The 22,870-nt window shown below is 49.3% G+C and overlaps 1 protein-coding gene across 1 annotated transcript in view; it reads left to right on the top strand.

The window, feature by feature from the left end:
• Window positions 1-22,870, top strand: part of TACC2 (transforming acidic coiled-coil containing protein 2) — a 262,528-nt gene that overhangs the window by 137,348 nt on the left and 102,310 nt on the right. Inside the window, exons 6-7 of the mRNA XM_030806086.1 lie at window positions 5,657-5,779; window positions 16,616-16,750. Of these exons, the coding sequence (XP_030661946.1) occupies window positions 5,657-5,779; window positions 16,616-16,750 (258 nt within the window). The remainder of the gene's footprint in view (window positions 1-5,656; window positions 5,780-16,615; window positions 16,751-22,870) is intronic.

The raw sequence follows: 22,870 nt of genomic DNA, 5'->3' as shown, positions 1-22,870 counted from the left end.
CACCTTGGGGCTCTTCCTGTGGCGTGGATCCTATGTACAGAACTGAAGATGGGGGCTTTGAAGGCCGGAACCTGAACGTCTTCCTCTTTGGGCAGAGTCCATTCCACCAGTTTCTGAAAGGGGTGACTCATGGCCCTTTGCAGAAGCACTTGTTGATAGTACAGGCTTCCCTCCCTGACATTCCAGTGGCAAATCAACCCTTTGCTGGCCTGACTAAATTTATAGTGGGCTGGCCCCAGCAGCTGGTGGCAGCAGCTGGTGGTTGAAATCTGACAGATTTTTTTTTTACTCTGAAAAATATTTCAGTCACTCTAGTCCAAGAACCACCACCAGCAGAACTTAGAAGCCATTTATAGCCTCTTACAGTTGTTCTGAGAAGAGCTGTTTTAGAAAAATCCCCCCATTTCCCCAGAAATCAGCTCTCTCCCATCCTTAGCCACCTGGAAAATATTCAGATCTTTACAAAGTCAAAAAGGGCCCGGATCTAACAGCACAATGTCAATTTGACAATTTATTTCTTTGTAGCAGTTTCATATGGTTCAGCCTAATGTATATGCATCTATACACATACATGTTTATTTTTAAATTATAAGATAATGATTTGGTACGGAAGATTTGTAGATCTTTATTCAGAGCCTGTTGACTCTTGATTTATGCACTGTTCTAGCACCCTCAGCCATGTTTCTTAGCCTGTAGCCTGTTAGAAGCAGAGAACTGCAAGGCAGAAGGTGGTAGGGGGAGGCAGGTGAGTGGGTAAGTAGAAGTGACAGCTGACGGCCTGACAGCGAGGGACAAGGCTGAGTCAGAGTTCTCGGTGATCGAGTAGTCTGGCGCTTTTATTTTTCCAGACAGAAAGGCTAAAGCTCAGAGAAGTCACCTGGCTTAGATCCCATGGTGGGCCTGGACTGGAATCCAGTCCCCTCAACTTCACATACGGTGGTTACATTTGGTGCCACAGCACCAATGTCACTCACTTATGTCATAGTTGCTGAGGACGACTGAGTGTCATTGAGAAAGTATTTAATTATGTTCAAGATCCTCTGTCTCAAAAAAGTCAGGGAAGTGTTTATGATTTGAAAAATAATTCCATCCCAAAGAGTTTAGATGAAAATGCCATCACGTAGAATATGTGGGCAGATATCTTTTATTCCAGATCTTCTTCGCTGGGACCTCATTTTCCAGTGGGGCCTAATGGATGAAGCCTGGCCGCATGCCCGCCCTGGAATGAGGCGGACAAGCCTAGGTCCTCCCAGTGGAAAATATGAGCACAGAAGTGGGGAAAAGACGGTGGCTTTCTGATTTTCTCCATCTCTGAAAGCTTTCACTGAGTTATAGATGCAAGTTGTTCCCTGGCACTTAAAATAACTTCTTACAAATGGTTTCTAATTTATTTTACTTATGAAAGTAGTACGTGTTCAGCATAGAACTAGAAAGTAGAGATAAATTTCATTAAGAAGAAAAAACACAAATGATTTCACCACCAAAAGAGAATTACCATTAACACCTTGACAATACTTGTCCAAATTGCCTCATTGTTCAGGCTATTACACTCGCGCTGTCTCTCTCTCTGTCACGTGCTCGTGTGTGTATGTCTATACATGGACTGAATAGACACACATACCCATGTATATCGATATACACATAAAATGTGGATCATGCTGCTAAGTTTTTTCAACCAATGTTCAATTAATAATGGACATGTTTACATCTAGATACATGCAGATCTATCTTATTTTAATTTTTATTATTATTATTATTATTATTATTTGAGATGGAGTTTTGCTCTTGTCACCCAGCTGGAGTGCAATGGCACGATCTCTGCTTGCTGCAACCTCCAACTCCCAGGTTCAAGCGATTCTCCTGCCTCAGGTGCCCGCTACCACACCTGGCTAATTTTTTGCATTTTTAGTAGAGACGGGGTTTCACCATGTTGGCCAGGCTGGTCTCGAACTCTTGACCTCAGGTGATCCACCCTCCTCGGCCTCCCAAGGTGCTGGGATTACAGGCGTGAGCTACTGTGCCCGGCCTACCTTATTTTTTAAACAGCTGCAAACGAGCCCATCCTATGGCTGTGCCTTAATTTGATGAACTGTCCTCTACTGTTGGGCATTTTGGTTGTTTCCAGATTTTTTGCTATCATGATTCCAGTTGTGATCAGCATATTTGCCCATGCCCTTAATTATCTCCTTAAAATGAATTCTAGGAAGAACCATGGCTGTGTCAAAGGAAACAGTCTTCTATGGTTTTCAATGTGTGTTGCCAAAACTTTGGAGCTCTGTTTTTCCACTCAGATTTTATGACTTTAGAAAGTGCCTATTGCCTGTAGTTTAGGATTCTACACATTGTGATTCACCAAGACACCCAGCCAGAGCTCCTGCCATCCTGCCTCTTCTGGGCTCACTGCTTCTTCTGTTTCTCTTTGCGGCAGTCTCTCTCTCTGACTCCTTGGGTGTGGTCACCGGGCTTCAGGATCTTGTTCTGGGGGAACTGGAACGGTGGGTGGGAACATGGAGAATGGAGAATAAGCAGTAAAGTGTGGGTGCACACATGTGCTAGTCCAATTGTATTGAGAGGATAATTTTGGGAAATTCACCCTGGACCTCCCTGCTCTCATCTCAATGCCAAAGGCACTTTATGGCTGAACATTGGGTTGAAGCTCCAGTCTGATTCTTCTGCCTAGGATCAAGTCCCACTTCTTTGACCTGACCTTGTGATCTGGCTCCCATCCACCTCTCCTCCTCATGGTCCCTGCCTCTTTTTTTTTTTTTTTTTTTGGAGACAGAGTCTCCCTCTGTCACCCAGGCTGGAGTGCAGTGGCACCATCTCAGCTCACTGAAATCTCCGCCTCTCAGGTTCAAGTGAGTCTTGTGCCTCAGCCTCCTGTAGCTGGGATTACAGGCACATACCACCATGCACAGCTAATTTTTGTATTTTTAGTAGAGACAGGTTTTCACCATGTTGGCCAGGCTGGTCTTGAACTCCTGACCTCAGTGATCCGCCCACCTCGGCCTCCCAAAGTGCTGAGATTACAGGTGTGAGCCACTGTGCCCAGCTAGACTCCCCTTTCTTTATCTATACTCTAGTTGCAGTGACTTTTTTTTTGAGACGGTGTCTCGCTCTCTTGCCCAGGCTGGAGTGCAGTGGCGCGATCTCGGCTCACTGCAAGCTCCTCCTCTCAGGGTTCACTCCATTTTCTTGCCTCAGCCTCCTGCGTAGCTGGGACTACAGGCACCTGCCACCACGCCCGGCTAATTTTTTTGTATTTTTTAGTAGAGACGGGGTTTCACCGTGTTAGCCAGGATGGTCTTGATCTCCTGACCTCGTGATCCACCCGCCTCGGCCTCCCAAAGTGCTGGGATTACAGGCTTCAGCCACCGCACCCGGCTGCAGTGACTTTTTGCAGGTCCTCTAGAATACCAAGCTCCTTCCTGATTCAGGGTTTTTAAATACGTGGCTCCCCGAACGGCGGGGGAGGGGTGGGTAGGGCTGAGGGGTATACTCTTCCTTTTTTAAGCTTTAAAATTTTTTCTAGAGACAGGGTCACCCTATGTTGCCTGGGCTGGTCTTCAACTCCTGGCCTCAAGTGATCCTCCAGCCTCAGCCTCCCCAAAGTGTTGGGATTACAGGCATAAGCCACCGTGCCCAGCCCCTCTTCCTTCCTCTTCCTCTTCAACCTGTGGGACAAAGCCAAGTGTGGAGATAAGAGCATGACTCCTGGGGTCAGGCTTGGGTTCGTATCCTGGTTCTGCCACTTACCTGCTGTGCAACCTTGGACAAACTGCTCAGCCTCTCTGTGCCTTAGTTTTTACATCTGTAAAGTGTGTTTAATAATAGCATCCACCTCCTAAAGGTTGTTGTGAGGATTAAATACAGCGCTATCTATACGCACTTAGAACAGTTCCTGGCACGTCTATGTAGTAAGCATTAGGAAACATTTGTTGTTACTGAGCTGGCCTCGGCATGCTCACCACACCACAAAGAAGTTTTCCACAACCCCCACTGTGGGCCAAGAGTTCTCAGTTTGTGTTCTCATGACCATCTGCACTTTCCTTCTTAGCAGTTACTGCAGTTGTTACTAAATCAATAAACATTAAAAAAAAATGTCTGGGCCCAGCAAGATGGCCCATGCCTATAATCCCAGCATTTGGGGAGGCTGAAGTGGGAGGATTGCTTGAGCCTGGGAAGTTGAGGTTACAGTGAGCCGTCATGGAGCCACTGCATTTCAGTCTGGGCAACAGAGGGAGACCCTTTCTCAAAAAAAAAAAAAACAAAAAAAATCTGACTCTTGCCTGAAGTTGTCCCATGAGAGGTCCCATGAAGGCAGGGACCACTGCTCTCTTGTTCACAGCAGAGAATTGCTCTTCAATAAGGATCTGAGCAAGGAGTGGAAAGAACGGTCCTGCTACTTACGGCTACAGAGCGGAGTGCATCAGAAAGTCACTCAGGGACCTCCCCGATGAAATAATAGAGTAACTGACTACAAGACGATGGGTGTCCAAGGACTGAGCCTCTTCTAGCTTCCCGAGCCAGCCTGTGCTTGGAGGTTGCAGACTTTTTCAGTCCATAAAGGACCAGGGTTGTTTTTAAATTTCTAACTCATCATAGATGAAAACTTTACAAAACATAATTAAATGAATTACTAGAAAAATGAAATAAAACTCAAGGCCAGGGTTTCTCAACCTTGGCACTATTGATGTTCCAAGCCACATAGTTCTTTGTCTTGGGGACTGTCCTGTGTGTGGTAGGATGTTGAACCTGTCCTTTTATTATTAGATTTAACAGACATGAACGTAGTCTATCAAATTGCTACAAAGGGGCTGGGCACGGTGGCTCACGCCTGTAATCCCGGCACTTTGGGAGGCTGAGTCGGGCAGATCACTTGAAGCCAGCAGTTCGAGACCAGCCTGGCCAACATGATGAAACCCCAACTCTACTAGAAATGCAAAAATTAGCCAGGAGTGGTGGTGGGTGCCTGTAATTCCAGCCACTTGGGTGGCTGAGGTACAAGTATTGCTTGAACCCGTGAGGCGGAGGTTACAATGAGCCGAGATCACGTCACTGCACTCCAGCCTGGGTGACAGAGCGAGACAGTCTCAAAAAAAAAAAAGAAAAAAAGAAAGAAAGAAAAAAACGTCTACAAAGGTTTCTAAACACTTACTTGAGGTTTCTATACTAATCTTGGCATAGACTGGTGACAGACCCTACTTTGAGCAGCACCAAACTCATCCCTCATAGAAAGGGAAACTGAGGCCCTGCTCAGGATCCCGATGGAAATGTGCTGTTAAAACACATTGAAAACTTGGAGGCCAGGCACGGCGGCTCACACCTGTAATTCCAGCACTTTGGGAGGCCAAGGCATGCAGATCACCTGAAGTCAGGAGTTTGCGACCTGCCTGGCCAACATGGTGAAACCCGATCTCTACTAAAAATCCAAAAAAATTAGCCTGGCGTGGTGGCGGGGCGCCTGTAATCGCAGCTACTCAGGAGGCCAAGGGAGGAGAATTGCCTGTACCCAGGAGACAGAGGTTGCAGTGAGCGGAGATCGTGCCATTGCACTCCAGCCTGGACAAGAAAAGCGAAACTCCGTCTCAAAACAAAAAACAAAAACTTGTAGGAATGTTTCTGAGTTTAGGTTCTTTCCCTTTTCTCTCGCCAGTTCACCTGTGGCAGATGATGCCATCCAGCCCGCTGCCCCCGCAGACCTGGAAAGCCCATCCTTAGCTGCCTCTTCCTACCACGGTGATGTTGGCCAGGTCTCTACGGATCTGACAGCCCAGAGGTACGGTGGGGGCCCTGGAGCTGGTGATGAGACCTCAGGGCCCAATCCTTGAGGCTGCCTTCCCCCGCTCCCCTCCCCTCCCTTCCCTTCCCTTCCCCTCCCCTCCCCTCTTCTCTCCTGCAGTTTCACCCCCTCTGCACACACACACAGGGCGTGCACACCTGTCCTGAACAGGTGTGTGCCAGAGTTGGGGCCTCTTCTTGTGACCTTAGGAATGATCTGAGATACCAGGAAGACTGTTTCCCCTGACCCAGCCCCCAACACATACAAGGGGGCATTTTACAGACTTTTTTCCTATGTGGCCTTCAGGGGTCCCTATTTGAAACAGAAACCCTCCAGTAGAGAGAACGTGCTACTTCTCCTTTTTCAGGGAACGGTTGAGTTAGCTGCCTTCTGGTCTCCTGGGACAGAGCTGGATTCACTGCTCATTTTCTTTCATTTTTTGGTGGTGGTCAGAGAAGAAGGGTCCCCGCCCCTGCCCTTCTGTCATGTCACCTGCCACCAGCTTCCCTTCTTTTTGCTCTTCACACCCCAGCAACCCCACACTGATCACGGTTCTCTGTCTACACTGTGCTTGGCCTGGATTCAGGCTTCACTGCTCCCTCTCCTGCAAACTTGGCATTTAACCTGGGCTTTCCCAGAATCAGCTCAGAGTCAGCTCAGATGCCCATATATGCATATATAGGCACACATGGACATGTATGCCTGCACATGTCTCTCTCCATACACACATACACGTGTATGTCTACATATCTATACACACACATATGTCTGTGTGTGTGTGTGTCTATGAATACACACATACACACATTTTATGTTTATATCAGTGAAACATCTGCTTTTTGCCCGATATTGCATGGTGCAGGGGAAGCCGTGGTGAATAGGCAGATACTGTCCCTTCCCTCCTAGAACTCATGGCCCAGTGACCCTTCCTCCAAGAAGGCTTCTCCCCAAGCTGAGAGAAGCCTGCATCTGAATTCCCGCAGTTGCCCATTGTGCCCCTATGTCTCTGCCCTCCACAGATCCTTGTAAATGACCTGTATCTAATTCCATCTCCTTTACTAGACTGGGAACTCCTCGAGGGAGAAACTGGTCACTTGTAATCTCTGGAACCACAGTACCCAAGATGGCATTGGGCAGGCCCTGGAGGAATGGTGGTGACTTGAACCAGATGAAGGGGGGACAGGGACCTGGGGGCTGGCCCGTGCTGACCCACTTCCTTGGGGTGCAGGCAGGCGGCCGACAGCACCCAGACACCTCTTCAAAACTAGGAGGAGGTACCTGGTGGGGGAGAAAGCAGAGGACGGGATAGACACGGTGGGAAGCTGCAGGCCAGAAGCAGAAATTCCAGGGCAGCCATGCACTGATGTGGAATTTTAGATGTTCCTTTTACAGGTAGGAGTCAGCCATAGTTCTTTTTTTTTTTTTTTTTGCAAGACAGAGTCTCACTCCGTCACCAAGGCTGGAGTGCAGTGGCACAATCTCTGCTCACTGCAAACTCCGCTTCCTGGGTTCAAGCGATTCTCCTGCCTCAGCCTCCCGAGAAGCTGGAATTACAGGCTTGCACCACCCTGCCCGCCTAATTCTTTTCATTTATTTTTTTTAGTAGAGACAGGGTTTTGCCATGTTGGCCAGGCTGGTCTTGAACTCCTGACCTAGGTAATCCGCCACCTCGGCCTCCCAAAGTGCTGGGATTACAGGCGTGAGCCACCATGCCCGGCTGAGTCAGCCATAGTTCTTACTTTTGTGTGAATTTAACTTCTTAAAGGAAAAACCCTAGCTGCAAATGAAGGCCCCCAACCCTCAAGAATTGTCCAGTGAGACGTGGGGCACCCCCTTCCTGTCTCTCCTATTCCTCCCCCTCTTTGTCCCGTTTGGCTCCCCGACGACCACCGTTTTAAGAAGACCCAGAGGCCTCTGGCTGTAGCCAATGGGGCACACCCTCCCTTGGCAAAGCCTGGGAGGGAGCCGAGATCACTCTCACCCGATGCTCCCATCTTACAGTCGGGGGGTGCGGAGGCACAAGGAAGCTCTGAGCAGAGAGCAGAGGATGGCGCTGGACTTGGCTGGATGGCTCTCAGAGAGATGCAGTCCAGCGGGGGGTGTGATGGGTGCTTCTGAAGGCCCCTCCCATGCCTGAGACTGCATGTTTTAAGTGACTTGTCCCAGGCCCCATAGTAGGTGAGTGGCACATGCTCTTAAGGCTCCTTTTGCCTGGACACTTCCCATGCTCCAGGCACCATGCTGGGTGTGTTTCATCGAGTGTCTCTGTAAATCCTCGTGCCAGCTGTAGAAGGTGGGAACTGCTGTCATGGCTGCCATTTCACAGTTGAGCAGACTGGGGCTCAGAGATATTAACATGCTCCAGTACACATAGCTAGTAAGTGGCAGAGCTGGGACTGCAGCAGCTCTGGCCCGGCTGCCCACCTATGTTCTGAAACCTCCACTGGCAGAACTGCGGGAGAGCTAGGCTTCCTCGAGACACCGTGTCCTGGGGCCCCGCCTGTATCCGTGGTCTCTCTCTAGTCCAAGGAAGGTAATGCATTAGGTAATGCAGCTGTGTTACCTATAATCCTGACCAAGAGTGACCACAGACTGCAAGAAGGGACCAGTGGCTAAGCAGAGGTGTCAGTGCTGAGAACTCAGCCAGTTTCATGGCTTTATCTCCTCATGGAAAGACTCAGAACTCTGGGCAGAATGCAGGCGTGATTAAAACCTGGGGGAGTATTTGACTAAGGAATGAGCAATTTTGGTGCCTTGTTGGTGTTACTGAACATTTATCCAGAGTCGTGTTGTCTTGTCGTTTTTACTGGATTGGTGGAAAAGAGATAGTTCTCTTAATACCAAGGATTGGTCTGACTTTGGTCACCAGATGCCTCTGTAAAATACAGTCGATCCTCATTGGCAGATTCCATATTTGTGAATTTGCCTTCTCACTAAAATGTATTGATTACCCCAGAGTTGATATCTGTGGTCCTTTCTCAGTCATTTGCAGACATGTGCAGAGCTGCCCAGCACACACATTCTCAGCTAAAGTTGAACGAGGCAACGCCCTGCCTTCTTGTTGTGGCTCTGGCACTGCAAACAAGTGTCCTTACGTGGCATATTTAGTTCAATTGTTGTGCTTTTCCTTGGTGAGTACACTGTTTCAAATGAGCCCTAAGCATGATGCTGAAGTGCCCTCCTAAGTGCAACAACAGGCCTCGGGGCGAAAGGTTGTGCTTTAGAGAAGCTTTGTCCTGGCATGAGGGGTAGTGCTGGTGGCTGTGAATTCAATGAAGCAAAATTACCTATTAAATAAGGCTTCTTTAAACAGAAGCACACATGGACAAGGTCATGTTTTGGTTGATTGACTGATGAAAATGTTGTGCCTAGAAACTCACAGGAAGCTCCCCCTATATGTCCTCTAGATGCAATAATTCAGTGTTTCCTAATTCAGGGTTCATGGCGACTTGATAGAATATTACTGTGAATAGCAAGAATCAACAGCGCTTCACCTTGCCCATCTGCTAGAGAAACTAAGCAGGGCGTTCCAGTGTGCAGTGGCGATTTAACCACAGCAGTGGCCCTGCCACCCCATCCACCTGCAATCCCTCTGCACTTTCTGCTTCCCATAAGGAGAGAGGCAGAGGGTGGGATGCGGAAGGAGGGGAGGGGCGAACATGGGGCAGGGGGCAGGCTGTAACAGTCCTCGGGAGAGGTGTGCCTTTTCAGTAGTTTAAACTTAAAAATTAAATTGAAACGAATATATATGTGTGTGTGTGTGTGTATGTGTATGTATGTGTATATATACATATATACACATACATACATACATTAGATGTAGTCTTGCTCTGTCGCCCAGGCTGGAGTGCAGTGGCACAGTCTGGGCTCACTGCAAACTCAGCCCCCTGGGCTCAGGCGATTGATCTGCCTCAGCCTCCTGAGTAGCTGGGATTACAGGCGTGTGCCACCATGTCTGGCTAATTTTTGTATTTTTAGTATAGATGGTGTTTTGCCATGATGGCCAGACTAGTCTCGAACTCCTGATCTCAGGTGATCTGCCTGCCTTGGCCTCCCAAAGTGCTGGGATTACAGGCGTGAGCCACTGCACCCGGCAGAATTTTTTTTAATTAATTAAAAAAAATTAAAAAAAAAAAGTAGGGCTGGAGCATTTGCTTTAAGCCAGCTGAGAGAAAAACAGAGAGCAAGCCTCACTCCTCCTTCCCTGTTGCCTGCTAATTCTTTGGTGCCCTGCCCTCTAGTTTCAAGAGCTCTTTTTTTCCTGAGTAGCAGAAAAAGGAGAAGGCACCTCTATCTCTAAGGTATTTCTCAAATAAAATGAAAGGGATTTTGATGCACCCTTTCTCTATTGTTTTTTTTTTTGTTTTTTTTTGTTTTTTGTTTTTTGAGATGGAGTCTCGCTCTGTTGCCCAGGCTTGGAGTGCAGTGGCGCGACCTCGGCTCAGTGCAAGCTCCGCCTCCTGGGTTCACTCCATTCTCCTGCCTCAGCCTCCTGAGTAGCTGGGACTACAGGCGCCTGCCACTGCGTTCTCTATTGTTAATGCCACTGGAGGGCATCAAAATTTGCTTCTTTCCTCAGGGAAGAGCTGTGAAGCTGCTTCGGGGGTTGAGCTAACCCTGGATGACACAGAAAGCTGGGCCCAGATCTTCTAGAACTTTGTACAAATGACCACATTGCCTATGGCCACTTGTACTCTCATCTGTTCAGTATTTTCATTTAAAAAAAAAAAAAAAGCAGAATGAGCCTGGGTAACCCTGCCTCTACAAAAATTAGCCGGGTGTGGTGGTACATGCCTGTAGTCCCAGCTACTCGGGAGGCTGGGGTGGGAGGATTGCTTGAGCCCAGGAGGTGGAGGTTGCAGTGAACTGAGACCAGGCTGAGAGCCTGGTTGACACAGTGAGGCCCATCTAAAAAAAAGCAGAATGGTTTTTCCAATGAAACCTTCCAGCTGCTGTACCACTATGTATTAAGCAGTGAAATGGGGCAAATCCAAGAGCCTCCTGTGTTTTTCCCACAGTCAAGAATCCACGCAGAGAGGTCCCCTGAGAACTTGAGGACTCCCATCCACACCGTTGAAAAATTACTCACCGGACTCGTGTCTGTGGGTGAGACTTCAGTGTGTGTCAGAATCACCTGCTGACAACCCAGATTGCTGCCCCCTTCCCAGAGTCTGATTGAGGGGGTGCTGGAAGGGGCCCACACCTGCATTTCCAATCCTTGGAGAACCACCAGGTGAAGGCAGTGTTGTCCAGGCACTTGCTGGACAATCTTATTGTGCAGTCAGAAAAAAAACATAAAATAAACTCATGATTTGGAAGCAAGAGAAGAAATAAAAGCTATAGTCAGTATGAATTCCCTGGCCTTTCAACTAGTTTATTTTTTTTTCTGATTGCACAATAAGATGTTTTTGTCTTCCTTCTATGGGTATGCATAAGTGAGTTCAACCACCTCACAAAGGTTAGTTGAACCTTTATTTAAGCAGGTGCCTTATTAAAAACTGAATGATAGGTTGGGCGCGGTGGCTCACGCCTGTAATCCCAACGCTTTGAGAGGCCAAGGCAGGGATCACCTGAGGTCAGGAGTTTGAGACCAGCCTGGCCAACATGGCAAAATCTTGTGTCTACTAAAAATATAAAAAAATTAGCTGGGTGTGGTGGCAGGCATCTGTGATTCCAGCTACTTGGGAGGCTGAGGCAAGAAAATCGCTTGAACCTGGAAGGCAGAAGTTGCAGTGAGCTGAGATCGTGCCATTGCACTGTAGCCTGGGCGATAAGAATGAAACTCAGTCTCAAAAAATAAACAAACAAACAAAAACTGAATGATAAAGTGGAGGAATTGTTTTTAATTTAGAAAATGGATCTCCCAAACGTCTTCTCCGAATAACAGAATTCCTTTGTACCCTTGAGAAGGTACTTTGACATTCATGAATCAAATTTGTGAAGCCGGCACCCAGCTTGCTGAGTAAATTGGGGTGCACCTTTACATTTCTTCAGAGCCTTTGAGTTTCCAGTGTCTGGCTGGCTGCTGTTGGGCTGAACCACATGAACTGCCACATTGGCAAGTGTCAAATATTGAGAATTTCATATGGTTCACACTAACCCAAGATTCTGTTCTTGTTTTGGTTTTTCATGCTTCTTGAGCTGCTTTATCTGTATAGGCAGATTTTTGACTTTCTGAATAAATAATCTTGGATATCCAAGATCAGTCTCCTTTTATCCCTTGTGTCTCCACCCCGTAGCCTCTGTAAACTAGGACTCATCCCCAGAGAGCTCAGGACATAAGGAAGGCTTGCCCCTGGGCCCACAGAGCTGCTGGTGATGACCAGGCATGGGGATTCATAACCTGGACGATCCAAGCCAGACCAAAGCCTCGCCTATGGTTTTGGGATGGTGTTTATCACTTTTCCCTTGGTGAATATTTTCCTTCCTGCTTAAGTTTTGCTTGGGCCAAATTTGAAAATAGCATCCCTCCTCTGAGCACGGGCTCACTCTGTGTAGGTAAAGTGGATAGACGTGTGCCGGGGAAGAGCTGACTAGCCAGTTCAGGGTTATCTGTGCAGGAGCCCAGCGCTCGCTGGAAATCTGCAGATCAGCTTGTTTGGGGCTGCTCACGCTCTCACGTGAACTGGCTGGTGCTCGAATGCCGGTGGATCTCACCAGTGACCAGAAATATCTGGATGTGCCTGCCTCGAAGCTTCCAGCCAATTCACTAGCACCTCTCAGCACCTTCTGATTTTGGCTTTGGGGCTTTTCAGTGGCTGCCTCTGAGAGATGCCTGTTCTGTCTCCCATTGCTGTGTCTCATTTTATCAAGTCCCAGGCCTCCGTGGGACTGGCTGTCCAGCATTTGTATCAGCCAAGCCTGGCTTTCCAAACCCACAATTTCACAGCACTTTCCTTTTTGCACTTTGCATCTCACCTTCAGCATGACCTGAGTCTTCGGCCTTAACGCTTGCCCTGTTATGTGATCACGTGCACTTGGGGATTCGGGAAGAAGAAAATCAAGAGGCCTGGGAGGAAGGGCTGTTGTGCTAAGTGCCTTCCAGATGGTGATGTGAAATGGGAGATAAGATGCTGTCGCCCATCTGGCCAACAGGACTGTTGTGTTCGGCCTGCACCTTGGGGGCTGTTATCACCCTCCCATGACAGCCTGGGCCACTCTGGTGTTTGTCCTTGCACAAGGGCTTAATTTGGCAGCTCCAGCCAATCTCTGAAATGAAATTTGCTATCAGTTCAGTGAGAGATCTGCCTAGCAGGACTCAAAAGCCCTGAGCAGGGAATCAAAGGACAACAGCCGCTGACGGTGTCTCACTGCAGCCGGATCTGCAGGGCTGTCGGGCTGAGTGTGAGCCCTGGAGCCGTGTGTGTGGCTGGAGACTGCAGCCGAATGGGCAGTGGGACCAGTTGTTTGTCAGGACCTTAGCAAGGTGCTAACTCAGGGACAGCAAACTCTTCGGATCCATCGTCTCTGATCCAATGGTAGTGGTTCTCTAGGGATCTGTGTTGAGATGGATGCTGAGGTCTTGTCCAGCTGGGCTTAGCAGGAAAGAACGCCTTGATCAATAAGTCATGGCTGCCTGCTAAAAGCTGTCAGCTCTGTCCTAAACAAAAAGAAATAGCAGGTTGAATTTAAATCAACATATCCTTCCTCTTCCAAAAATATAAACACTCTACATGAATTTGAATTCAGCTTCTTCGTTATTCCAATAAGGTTTGGAAAACGCTGATTAACTCCTTAAATGGAAAAAGGCATCCCAGACGTTTAGCCCCAGGCTAGCTTCCTGCCGGAGGAAGACAGCAAGATAACTCTAGCAGGTGGAATGAGACCACGGAACGTGCGGACCCCATATCAGTGCCCTGCTGTCTCTGGGCTGGTTTGGCAGCTGTCTGGAAGGTTCTGCAAAGGCCTGGGATTGGTTCTGGGCGTTCGTTCAGGGCCCGACTTCCTGAGAACAATGTCTTTAAGAGGAGTCACTGCTGGTCACGGGAGGCTTGAACGCAGACGGGAGCTGACTGGGGTTGTTGGTGAGGAACTGGCTGCCGGCTGCCGCCACCTGCTTACTCGCTTTGCTTGAGCAACATTGCCCTCTGGCAGCTCAGGGGGAGTTCAAGGGACCTTGACTAGGCTCCTGGAGGACCAGCTTCCGAATGCCGTGGAAAGCCAGGGAGGGCTTTAGTCAGTGGAAGGACCTGATGAGAACTTGAGTTGGGTCATTCTGGTGGCTGTGGGGCCTTGGATCTGAGGGGACAAAACGGAAAGCAGGCACAGCAGGATAGCCCAGGAGTCCTGCTCAGAGAGGGCAGCTTCCAGAAGGAGAAGGAGGTGACTCAGCAGGAAGGGGTGATGAGGGGCATGGGAATGAGAGAACTGGAAGTCAGTGCCAGGGCCTGGCGGGCTGATGGTGCCACTACCACGCTGGGAAAATTGGGGGAGGAGGAGAAGCAGGGTCAGGAGGGAAGAGGAGAAGTTCTGTTGGGCCCAGGAGGAATCTGTGAGGGCCCATGTGTTAGCGCTTGGGCTTGGATGGTGAGTCACTGAGTGTTTCCTGGTGGGAGCCTGACCTCCTCGGCCCCTGGGTATGAGCCAACAGGCGGTGGAAGGAGGGGGGCGCCTTTCTTAAATGAGCTGTTGAGTCACACTTGTTTGATGCCTTTGGCTAATGGGACCCAGCCAGCGCAGGAAGGGTGTGGCCATGGCAGTTGGGACCAACAGAAGGAAGGGAAGAGGGAGCAGCCAGGTGGCCCCTCGGGAACAGGAGCAGCTGTGAGTGTTAAGGGCAGGCGGGGGAGCTTGGTGAGTGAGCCTTGGTTGTGCTGCCCCAGGATGTTCTCAGAGATGGGGCAGGTGTAGCCTTGGGCATCTGCATCAGATCCCAGAGCTGTCAGCTGTCACAGAGCTGGCTTTGCTGTGATTAGCAGTGGGCCACAGATCTAAGGTAGCATCTCCCCCTCCCGCTGCCACCGTTTTCTAAGACAGAGATCCTTCCTTGCAGTTTGATAAACAGTACCCTTAAATCACAGAACCACAAACAATACCACCTTTCCTCAATTTGCATTAAACGAAGTAAAATCTTGGTGAGATGTGTGTGGTGGAGGGAGGAGCACACCAGTGTAATTTCTTGAGAAAGCGAAGTTAGACTAGTAGTTTGTGTTTGTAAGTGGTCCATTTGCCGATTATGAGTACATGTCGGCCTCCAAAGTGCAAAATAGCTCTCTTAAGGAGCTTAAACGCCTCTGGTAGTTTGCATTATTCATTTTGAGTCATTCTTTTACAAAATAATCAATTGTAGCCATTGCCCAAATTGTTGCAAATAATAATTTGACAAAGGAGGCCAGTCACTCCATCTGGAAATCCACTTTGCTCTTTTGCTGGGTTTCCTCCAAGCACTTGTAATTTTTGTTCCCCCGTGGATTGGTCTGCTCTGGGCTTTCCTAGGTCGTTATTCCTTGGGCTCTGTTTTTCTCTGTGGAGCCCCGAGGGAGCAGGCAGCGTTGGTTCCAGCCCTGGCTCTGCTCCCACACTTGGTTGCAGCCAGTTGGACACTTGGCAGCATCCCCTCTGCCTGCTGTGGGCGGCCTGGCCCAGGGTTGGGATCCTGGGGTGGATGTGGCACATGTGGCCCCTGTCCTCATGGAGCTCTGAGGCCAGGGCGGTGAGGGGCTGGGAAGTGCCTGCTGGACCTGCATAATCTGCTAAGCTGTGACCAGACTTATGGGCAAGACTGAGTCCTCTGTCCAGTGTGCAGTGTGGGCGCCTATGGCAGCTGCCCTTCAGACCAGGGTGCTAGCCTCTCAGGTGGACCTCGAGGAGATGGAGTGAGCAGACATAGCAGCCCAGAGGCCCACGCACCCTGGACTCCTGCAATCTGGGAGCTTCCTGGAGGTGTTTACCCCAGAGGGAAGCAGTGATCCCTCACTGCAAGGGCTGCGACGCCACAAACCCCGGCTACCACCTCAGGCTGGCTTTCAGGCCCTCTGTGCTGAGTCTTGTATTCCAGCTTGGCTACTCCAAGACACCTTCAGCCTGGCCAGTCCTGCTGTGGACCGGAGCAGGGATGGCTGGAGAGGCTGGGAGGGCACCACCCTGAAAGCTGTTCCCAGGCTTTAGTCTGTGGAGGCCATTGCTAGCCTTGCTTTTTGCCAGCGGGGAAAATCAGAACCTCTTCTTCACTGCAAGCCTGCGCCTTTTGGCTTTTGTGGGGAGTGGTCTCTAGTGCTACCCCCGGAGGCCCCGCACTCTGTGGTTCCCTGGCTCTCCAGCAGGGGGCACTCGTTCCCTACCCGAGGGCCACACTCCGGCTCTGAAACTCATTCCTCCCCCAGGACACGGGTGGCCCAACTGGCCCCGGGGCAGGTTCCCGAATTACCCATCAGCCTTTTCCCCTGGATTTTTCTCAGCCTTGGGATTTGCGGGCAAAGCCTGGGGAATTTGTAAAGTTGTATTTTAGTTCTCACCTCATAGAGTTTCATTGACTATCAAAAACGAATAGAAATCATCATTAAAAAAATCTTCTCCTCTAAACAAAAATCAAAGGAGAAAACTCACATAGTGTGTCCCGGACACCTGAGCTGCCTCTGTTAAAGCAACCCCGTTCTACAGGAGCTTAAAAGGGAGGAGCTTAAGGGTCTGGCCTGGGAGCCGCTTCCTTGCAGCCACAGGCCCTGCTGTGCAGAAGTGGAGGCCTGGGTGGGGAAGCCGGGGAGCCGAGTGCTGGGATTTAAAGAGTCCATTCCATGTGTGGGCGGGTGGGTTGGGTGGGGTGAATGGGGCCTGATGAATGTGCCATTAATGAGCCCAGCCCCATGTGGAATAATTCCCTCATTGTGTCCTTAGCATCTGCCCAGCTGCTGCCCGTGCGGGTCTTGCTTCCTCGGCTGCAGAACACATAGCTTCGCCTTCTGCCCCAGCTGGTGACGGAGTAGAAGCTTCCACTCCCTCCTGCCCAGATCCAGCCAAGGACCTCAGCAGGTATTGCGCAGCCCCCCTCCGCAGCAGCTGCCCCCTGAGAGCAGGGGCCTGGTGTCTGCCCCCTAGGTCTTGGGGTGAGCCGCATTTAGGATGGTAACAAGGCAGTGACTGTTTGGCCCTGTGAGACCATGTCTCTGACCCTTTGGGCCGTAGCCGATCTCAGGTTTACCCTTGCCCACCTGCTCCTCATGTCACGGTGGGAAGCATGGTGTGAGCGAGTGCGTTAGGGTTCTGCAGAGAAACAGAGCCAACAGGATGGATGGATAGATGGATGGATGGTCTATATGTGCATGTATTTATATGTATATGTATTTACAGAGAGAGGGATTTATTTAAGGGATTGGCTCATGTGATTGTGGGGGCTTGCAAGTCTGAAATAATGCAGGGTAGGCTGGCAGGCTGGAGAGTAGGGAAGAGTTGATGTAGCAGAGTCCCAAGGCCATCTGCTGGCAGAATTCCCTTTTCCTTGGGGGAGGTCAGTCCTTTTCCTTTAAGGCCTTCAACTGATGGGATGAGGTCCACCCACATTATGGGAGGTAATCAGCTTTACTCAAAATCTACTGATTTCAATATTAATCTCATCTAAAAAATATCTCCACAGTGAAATTGAGACAGGTTGGATCAAATATCTGGGTTCAGTGGGCCTGCCAAGTTGACACATAAAGTTAATGATTAGAGCAAGTATTTGGAACTCCTGTTTCCATGCAAGCAGTTGGTTTTGATTATAAATCATTAAAGCCTCCTAAAGAGCATTCTTGGACAGTATTTTGTAGAGAGCCAAATGCATCTGGGTGTGCTGAGAATGGCAGGCCTCGGTCCTTAGGGAGCTCCTGCTGGCTGGGAAGCACACAGTGCTGAAAGCTAAGCCATGGTAGAGGGCAAGAATATAAGGGATGCCCAAAGCGTAGACAACCAGCTGCCAAACCAGAGTGTCCGGAAGTAGTAGAGAAATCAGAGGAAGGGAACATTACCACATGCAGATGATATTCTAGAATACCGGGTAATAGTAGGGTGGGCCCAGAGCTGAGCCAGAGTCTGCCTTATCTGGATGATGCCGCCCAGACCATTAAACTGTTCTCTGTCCTGTATCTCCTGGCATCTCCCTGCAGCTCTGTTGGTCCTGAGTCCCAGAGGGACTTACCATCCTTCAGATTGTTGTTGGCAGAGCAGGAACGTTTGTTCCACCCCTCTTGGATCCACCGCAGTGCCTGGTCTACCATAATTCTGGGCCCAAGGACAGGGAAATGTATGGGAGGTCTGCTTTTCTGCTGGTAAGATAGCACAAGCAGAGGTTGGGTAGCAGGAACGTCCCCAGGTGTTTGGGGAAACACTCTTGGTTTGCCTTGGACATAGTAAGTGCACAACCAAAACGTGTTGGAGAAAGAAATACAATTACTCTTCTCAAATATTCTGCCCTTCAGTTTCGTATAAAGGTAAACATAAACCCACAATATGACCCAGCAATCCCATTTTTAGATATTTACCTATGGACGATGAAAATATATGTCTACCTAAAAACTTGTATGCATGTATTCTTCATAATTGCCCCAAATTTGAAACAACCCAGATATCTATCTACTGGTGAAAGGATCAACAAATTGTGGTATATCTATGCCAAGGAATATCACTCACCCATAAAAAGGAACAAGCTATTGATTCATGCAACTAAATTGATGAATCTCAAATGCATTAGGCTAAGTGAGAAAGGCTGGACTCAAAAGGCTACATTCTACATGATTCAGTCTAGATGAGAGTCTGGAAAAGGAAAAACAATAAGGAATGGAAAACAGATCAGTGGGCACTGGGGGCTGGGATTTGTATTGACTACAAATGGGCATGAAGAGATCTTTGTGGGGGTGATGGAAATGTTCTGTAAAATTTGCGGAACTATATACCTAAAAAGAGTGAATTTTACTATTTTTTGGTATGTAAGTTATACCTCATTTTTTTTTTAAAAGAACTTATCCAAGGGCTAGAGTAGATTTTTGATGAAATCTAAAATAAAAATTTCAACCTCCAGACCTTTTGCTGATGTCTTAGGGTCAGAGAGCATCTCTGGTGCCTCCTGGCACCAGCAGACACAAATGGTACCCATTTGCTCTATGTCTTTCTTTCCTGAGGTCATATGGGCTCATGGCTCTCAACCTGTCATAGCGGGCACACTGGGTGATCTCACCTTTAGCCCTGGAGCCCATTGTGTGGGTTGCTTCTGAATCTCATTCATTTACACATCTGAGCATTCAGCAACATGAACTTGGGATTACTCTGGGCCAATCACTGTGCTAGGGACAGGACACAGAGGTCTGGAAGACAGGCACCATCCTGCCCTCGAGGAGCATCCAATGCTGGAAGATAGAGACGGAGCAATCAGTTACTTGGGGAGAAGTGCAGCACCCTGGATGGATGTGACCCACAACCTCACTTAGTCTGGGTAGCTGAGGATGGCTTCCCAGGGAAGCGACTGAGAGCTTAAGCTGAGTGGGTTATGCGTGGGCTGGGCTGGAGGTTGCTGAAGATACTGGGAAGAGAATAGATATTGCTGGGGAGAAACAGCATGTGCATGGACCCTGTGGTCCATCTCAAAAAAAAAAGTTATTGATATATTGATACATCTTTATTATAATAACTGAAGTCTATAGTTGCTATGGTTTGAGTATTTCTTGCCTCCAAAACTCATGCTGAAACTTAACCCCCAATCTGGCAGTATTGAGAGTTGAGGCCTTTAAGAGGTGATTGGGTTATGTGGCTCTGCACTCATGAATGGGCTAATCCATTCATGAATTAATGGATTGCTGGGATATCATGGAAGTGGGACTGGTGGCTTTATAAGAAGAGGAAAAAAGACCTGAGCTAGCGTACTCAGCCCCCTTGTTATAGGATGCCCTGAACCACCTCTGGACTCTGCAGTGTCCCCACCAGCAAGAAGGCCCTCACCAGATGCAGCCCCTTGACCTTTGACTTCTCAGACTCCATAACTGTAAGAAAACAACTACTTTTCTTTATAAGTTATCTAGTTTCAGGTATTCTGCTATAAGCAACAGAAAATGGACTAACATAATAGTTGATTCACGTTTTCTTAGTTTTTCCCTAATGTCCTTTTTCTGTTCCAGGATCCCATCCAGGAAACCACATTTCCATTTTGTTTCTGTAGGTGCCTCTTGGCTGTGGCAGTTTCTTCTTAGACTTGTCTTGTTTTTGATGACCTTAACAGTTTTAAGGAGTTCTGGTTGGGTATTTAAGTAGGATGCCCCACTATTGGAATTTGTCTGATGCTTTTCTCATGATTGGGCTGGGCCTGTGGGTTTTGGGAGGAAGAACAGAGATCAAGTGTCATTTTCATCACATCCTATCAAGGGTACATACCATCAACATGACATATCACTGCGGACATTGACCTCAGTTGCTTGGCTGAGGTCATGTTTGTTGACTGTCTCCACTGTAAAGTTACTTTTTTTTTTTGAGACAGAGTCTCACTCTGTCACCCAGGCTGGAGTGCAGTGGTGCCATCTCCACTCACTGCAACCTCCACCCCAGAGGCTCAAGCTATTCTCCTGCCTCAGCCTCCTGAGTAGCTGGGATTACAGGCTCCTGCCACTACGCCTGGCTAATTTTTGTATTTTTAGTGGAGTCAAGGTTTCACCATGTTGGCCAGGCTGGTCTTGAACTTCTGACCTCAAGTGACCCGCCCGCCTTGACCTCCCACAGTGCTGGGATTACAGGCATGAGCCACTGCACCCCGCCAAGTTCCTTTTTTCCCCCCTTTCAGTACTGTAGTCTGTGGAAGGAAGTCACTCTGTGCACATTTAAGGGGTGGAGAGTTGTGCTCCTCCTCTGTTGGGACAGAACATCTACAGAAATTATTTAGAGTTTTTCTGCACAGGAGATTTGTCTCTTCTCCTTCATTTATTAATTGATTCAATCATGTATTTATATCTGCGTGGACTCCTGGATGTTCATTTTATTCTTTGGGTTATAATCCAATACTACGTTATTTCATTGCTCCGATTGTAGCAGCTTTGGTCATGGGCTCCTTGGGCTTTCTTTTAAGAGCGTCCAGAAGCGCCCAGGCGGTACGGTGATACGATCAGATCTGCATTGTTAAAGACCTGGCTAGCTGCCTGCCAAGACAGGAGTGGTTTTAGGACTGAGGCCCCCTTTTCCTGGGGCTCCCTGACAGCTGTGGTTCCATAACCTTCAGTGTACTCTCCACTTCGACTCTCCACAGCTGCTTTCAACCATGGGGCCATGGCCTGGATCCAGGGATCCAATAAACCGTGTTTTTTTCCCTTTGGATGAGTTCCTGGAGGTTTTCAAAGCAAGTTTCAAAAATGTAAGGTTGAACATTTCATTTCACTGAAATGGAAGTCGTTATTCACCCAGGCTGAGCCTGAATTTTTTTTTTTTTTTTTTTAAGGCAGAGTTTCACTCTTACAGCCCAGGCTGGAGTGCAGTGGCCTGATCTCTTCTCACTGCACCTTCCGCCTCCCGGGTTTAAGCAATTCTCCTGCCTCAGCCTCCCGAGTAGCTGGGATTATAGGCACCCGCCACCATGCCTGGCTAATTTTTGTATTTTTAGTAGAGATGGGGTTTCACCGTGTTGGCCAGGCTGGTCTCGAACTCCTGACCTCAGGTGATCCGACTGCCTCAGCCTCCCAAAGTGCTGGGATTACAGGCGTGAGCCACCATGCCCAGCCCTGGGCCAGAATTTGAGGTCCTGGTTGGACTCTTGATTTGGAAATATGTCTTCCATGGGTTCCTGCCACCAGCCGGGCATCGCCTGTTGGAGCCAGCGTGCCTTCTGGGTGTTATGCGCAGGCAGCTGCAGTGCCCGCCACATCTGTGGCTTTGTCTTCTCTCTTTGGGCTTGGAGGGGAGCAGCGAGGCAGTGAGACCTGGTGTATTGACAAAGAAAGCCCACGGCACATCTTATTACAGAATCGACAGATGCTCTGTTCTTGCAAACATGCTGGGTGACTTCCTGCTGCCTCTTCCTGCTTCTCATGGCTGCTGTGGAAACGATGACACAATCCCACATTTCCAGTGCAAATGGCTTTTCTCCAGGAGTTTTCACACTCCCCTCCCCCCACTCTCATTGGTAACCATTAGGCCATAGGCCTTGGGGAGAACAGATGTGACTTTGAGAGGGAGAAAAGCGAGGTTCCGGGAAGGAGAGAGAGCTTCAAGTCTCTGCCTCCTAACCCTGCCTGGGAGGGATACCATTGCTGCAGTGACCACGCTTCTGATGGGCCTTCCTTTCCCCTCCAGCATAGCCCTCCTGAGGCCTTGTGGGGTCAGCAGGTCACCCTGACTTTTCCAGAGCTGTCAGCTCTTTGGAGAGCTGTACGAGGCTGAAGCCAGGCGAGGGGTCTGACAATAAGAATTCCCAGGAATACAGGTTGAAAGCCCTCACCTCACCAAGGCAGCCACAGCTGACCTCTGAGAGCTTGTGGCAAAGAGCCTGGTGGGTTGGACATGAGCTGAGTGGGTGTGGGTCGTCTCTGTTCAGAGTTGGCCTCTCCCTGCTGCGGACAGCTGTCCCCTAGGAATTGGTGACTTGGAAACCTGGCCAAGGGCTGTCTGGATAGACCCGGGAGAAACGGGATGGGAGAAGCAGCTGAGCTTCTTGCAGGGAGGAAGCCGGATCCCCGGTGCTGGGCAGGAGGCCCAGGAGACACCCCTTGAGAAATGGCTGCCCTGAGCTGCAGCCTGTGGCGGCTGTGGTGTTGGCTCTTCAGGCTTTCCTGTGAGGTGCCCCCACAGTCCCGGCCCCACCCGCTCTGGGCAGCTGCCCCAAATTGCTCCCTTCCCTCTGTCAACACTAATCCAAGACCCGAGAGTTTTTCCTGCGCAGGAGGGGAAGGGCAGAAACCTCCCCATTCCCTCCACCCGAGTTAGAGAAGTCAGCCCTTTGGAAAACATGATGCATCTTCGCTCTGGAGCCAGTTCGCCAGCCTGCTCCCCAGCGCGGCACTTTGCCTTGTAGGCGGGGTGCGGATGAGCCTCTCTGCCTCACCAGGGAAAGGGGCTGGGTTGTTGGGCTGAGGGTCTCTGTGGATTAGACTCTGCGCTGACCAAACTGGGCTCTCGTGGCATCATTCCTTGGTTACGCAGGTCAAGTTT

This window comes from Nomascus leucogenys, chromosome 3, assembly GCF_006542625.1.
Source record: "Nomascus leucogenys isolate Asia chromosome 3, Asia_NLE_v1, whole genome shotgun sequence".
Taxonomy (NCBI): domain Eukaryota; kingdom Metazoa; phylum Chordata; class Mammalia; order Primates; family Hylobatidae; genus Nomascus; species Nomascus leucogenys.
This window is presented reverse-complemented; position numbering and strand designations above follow the sequence as displayed.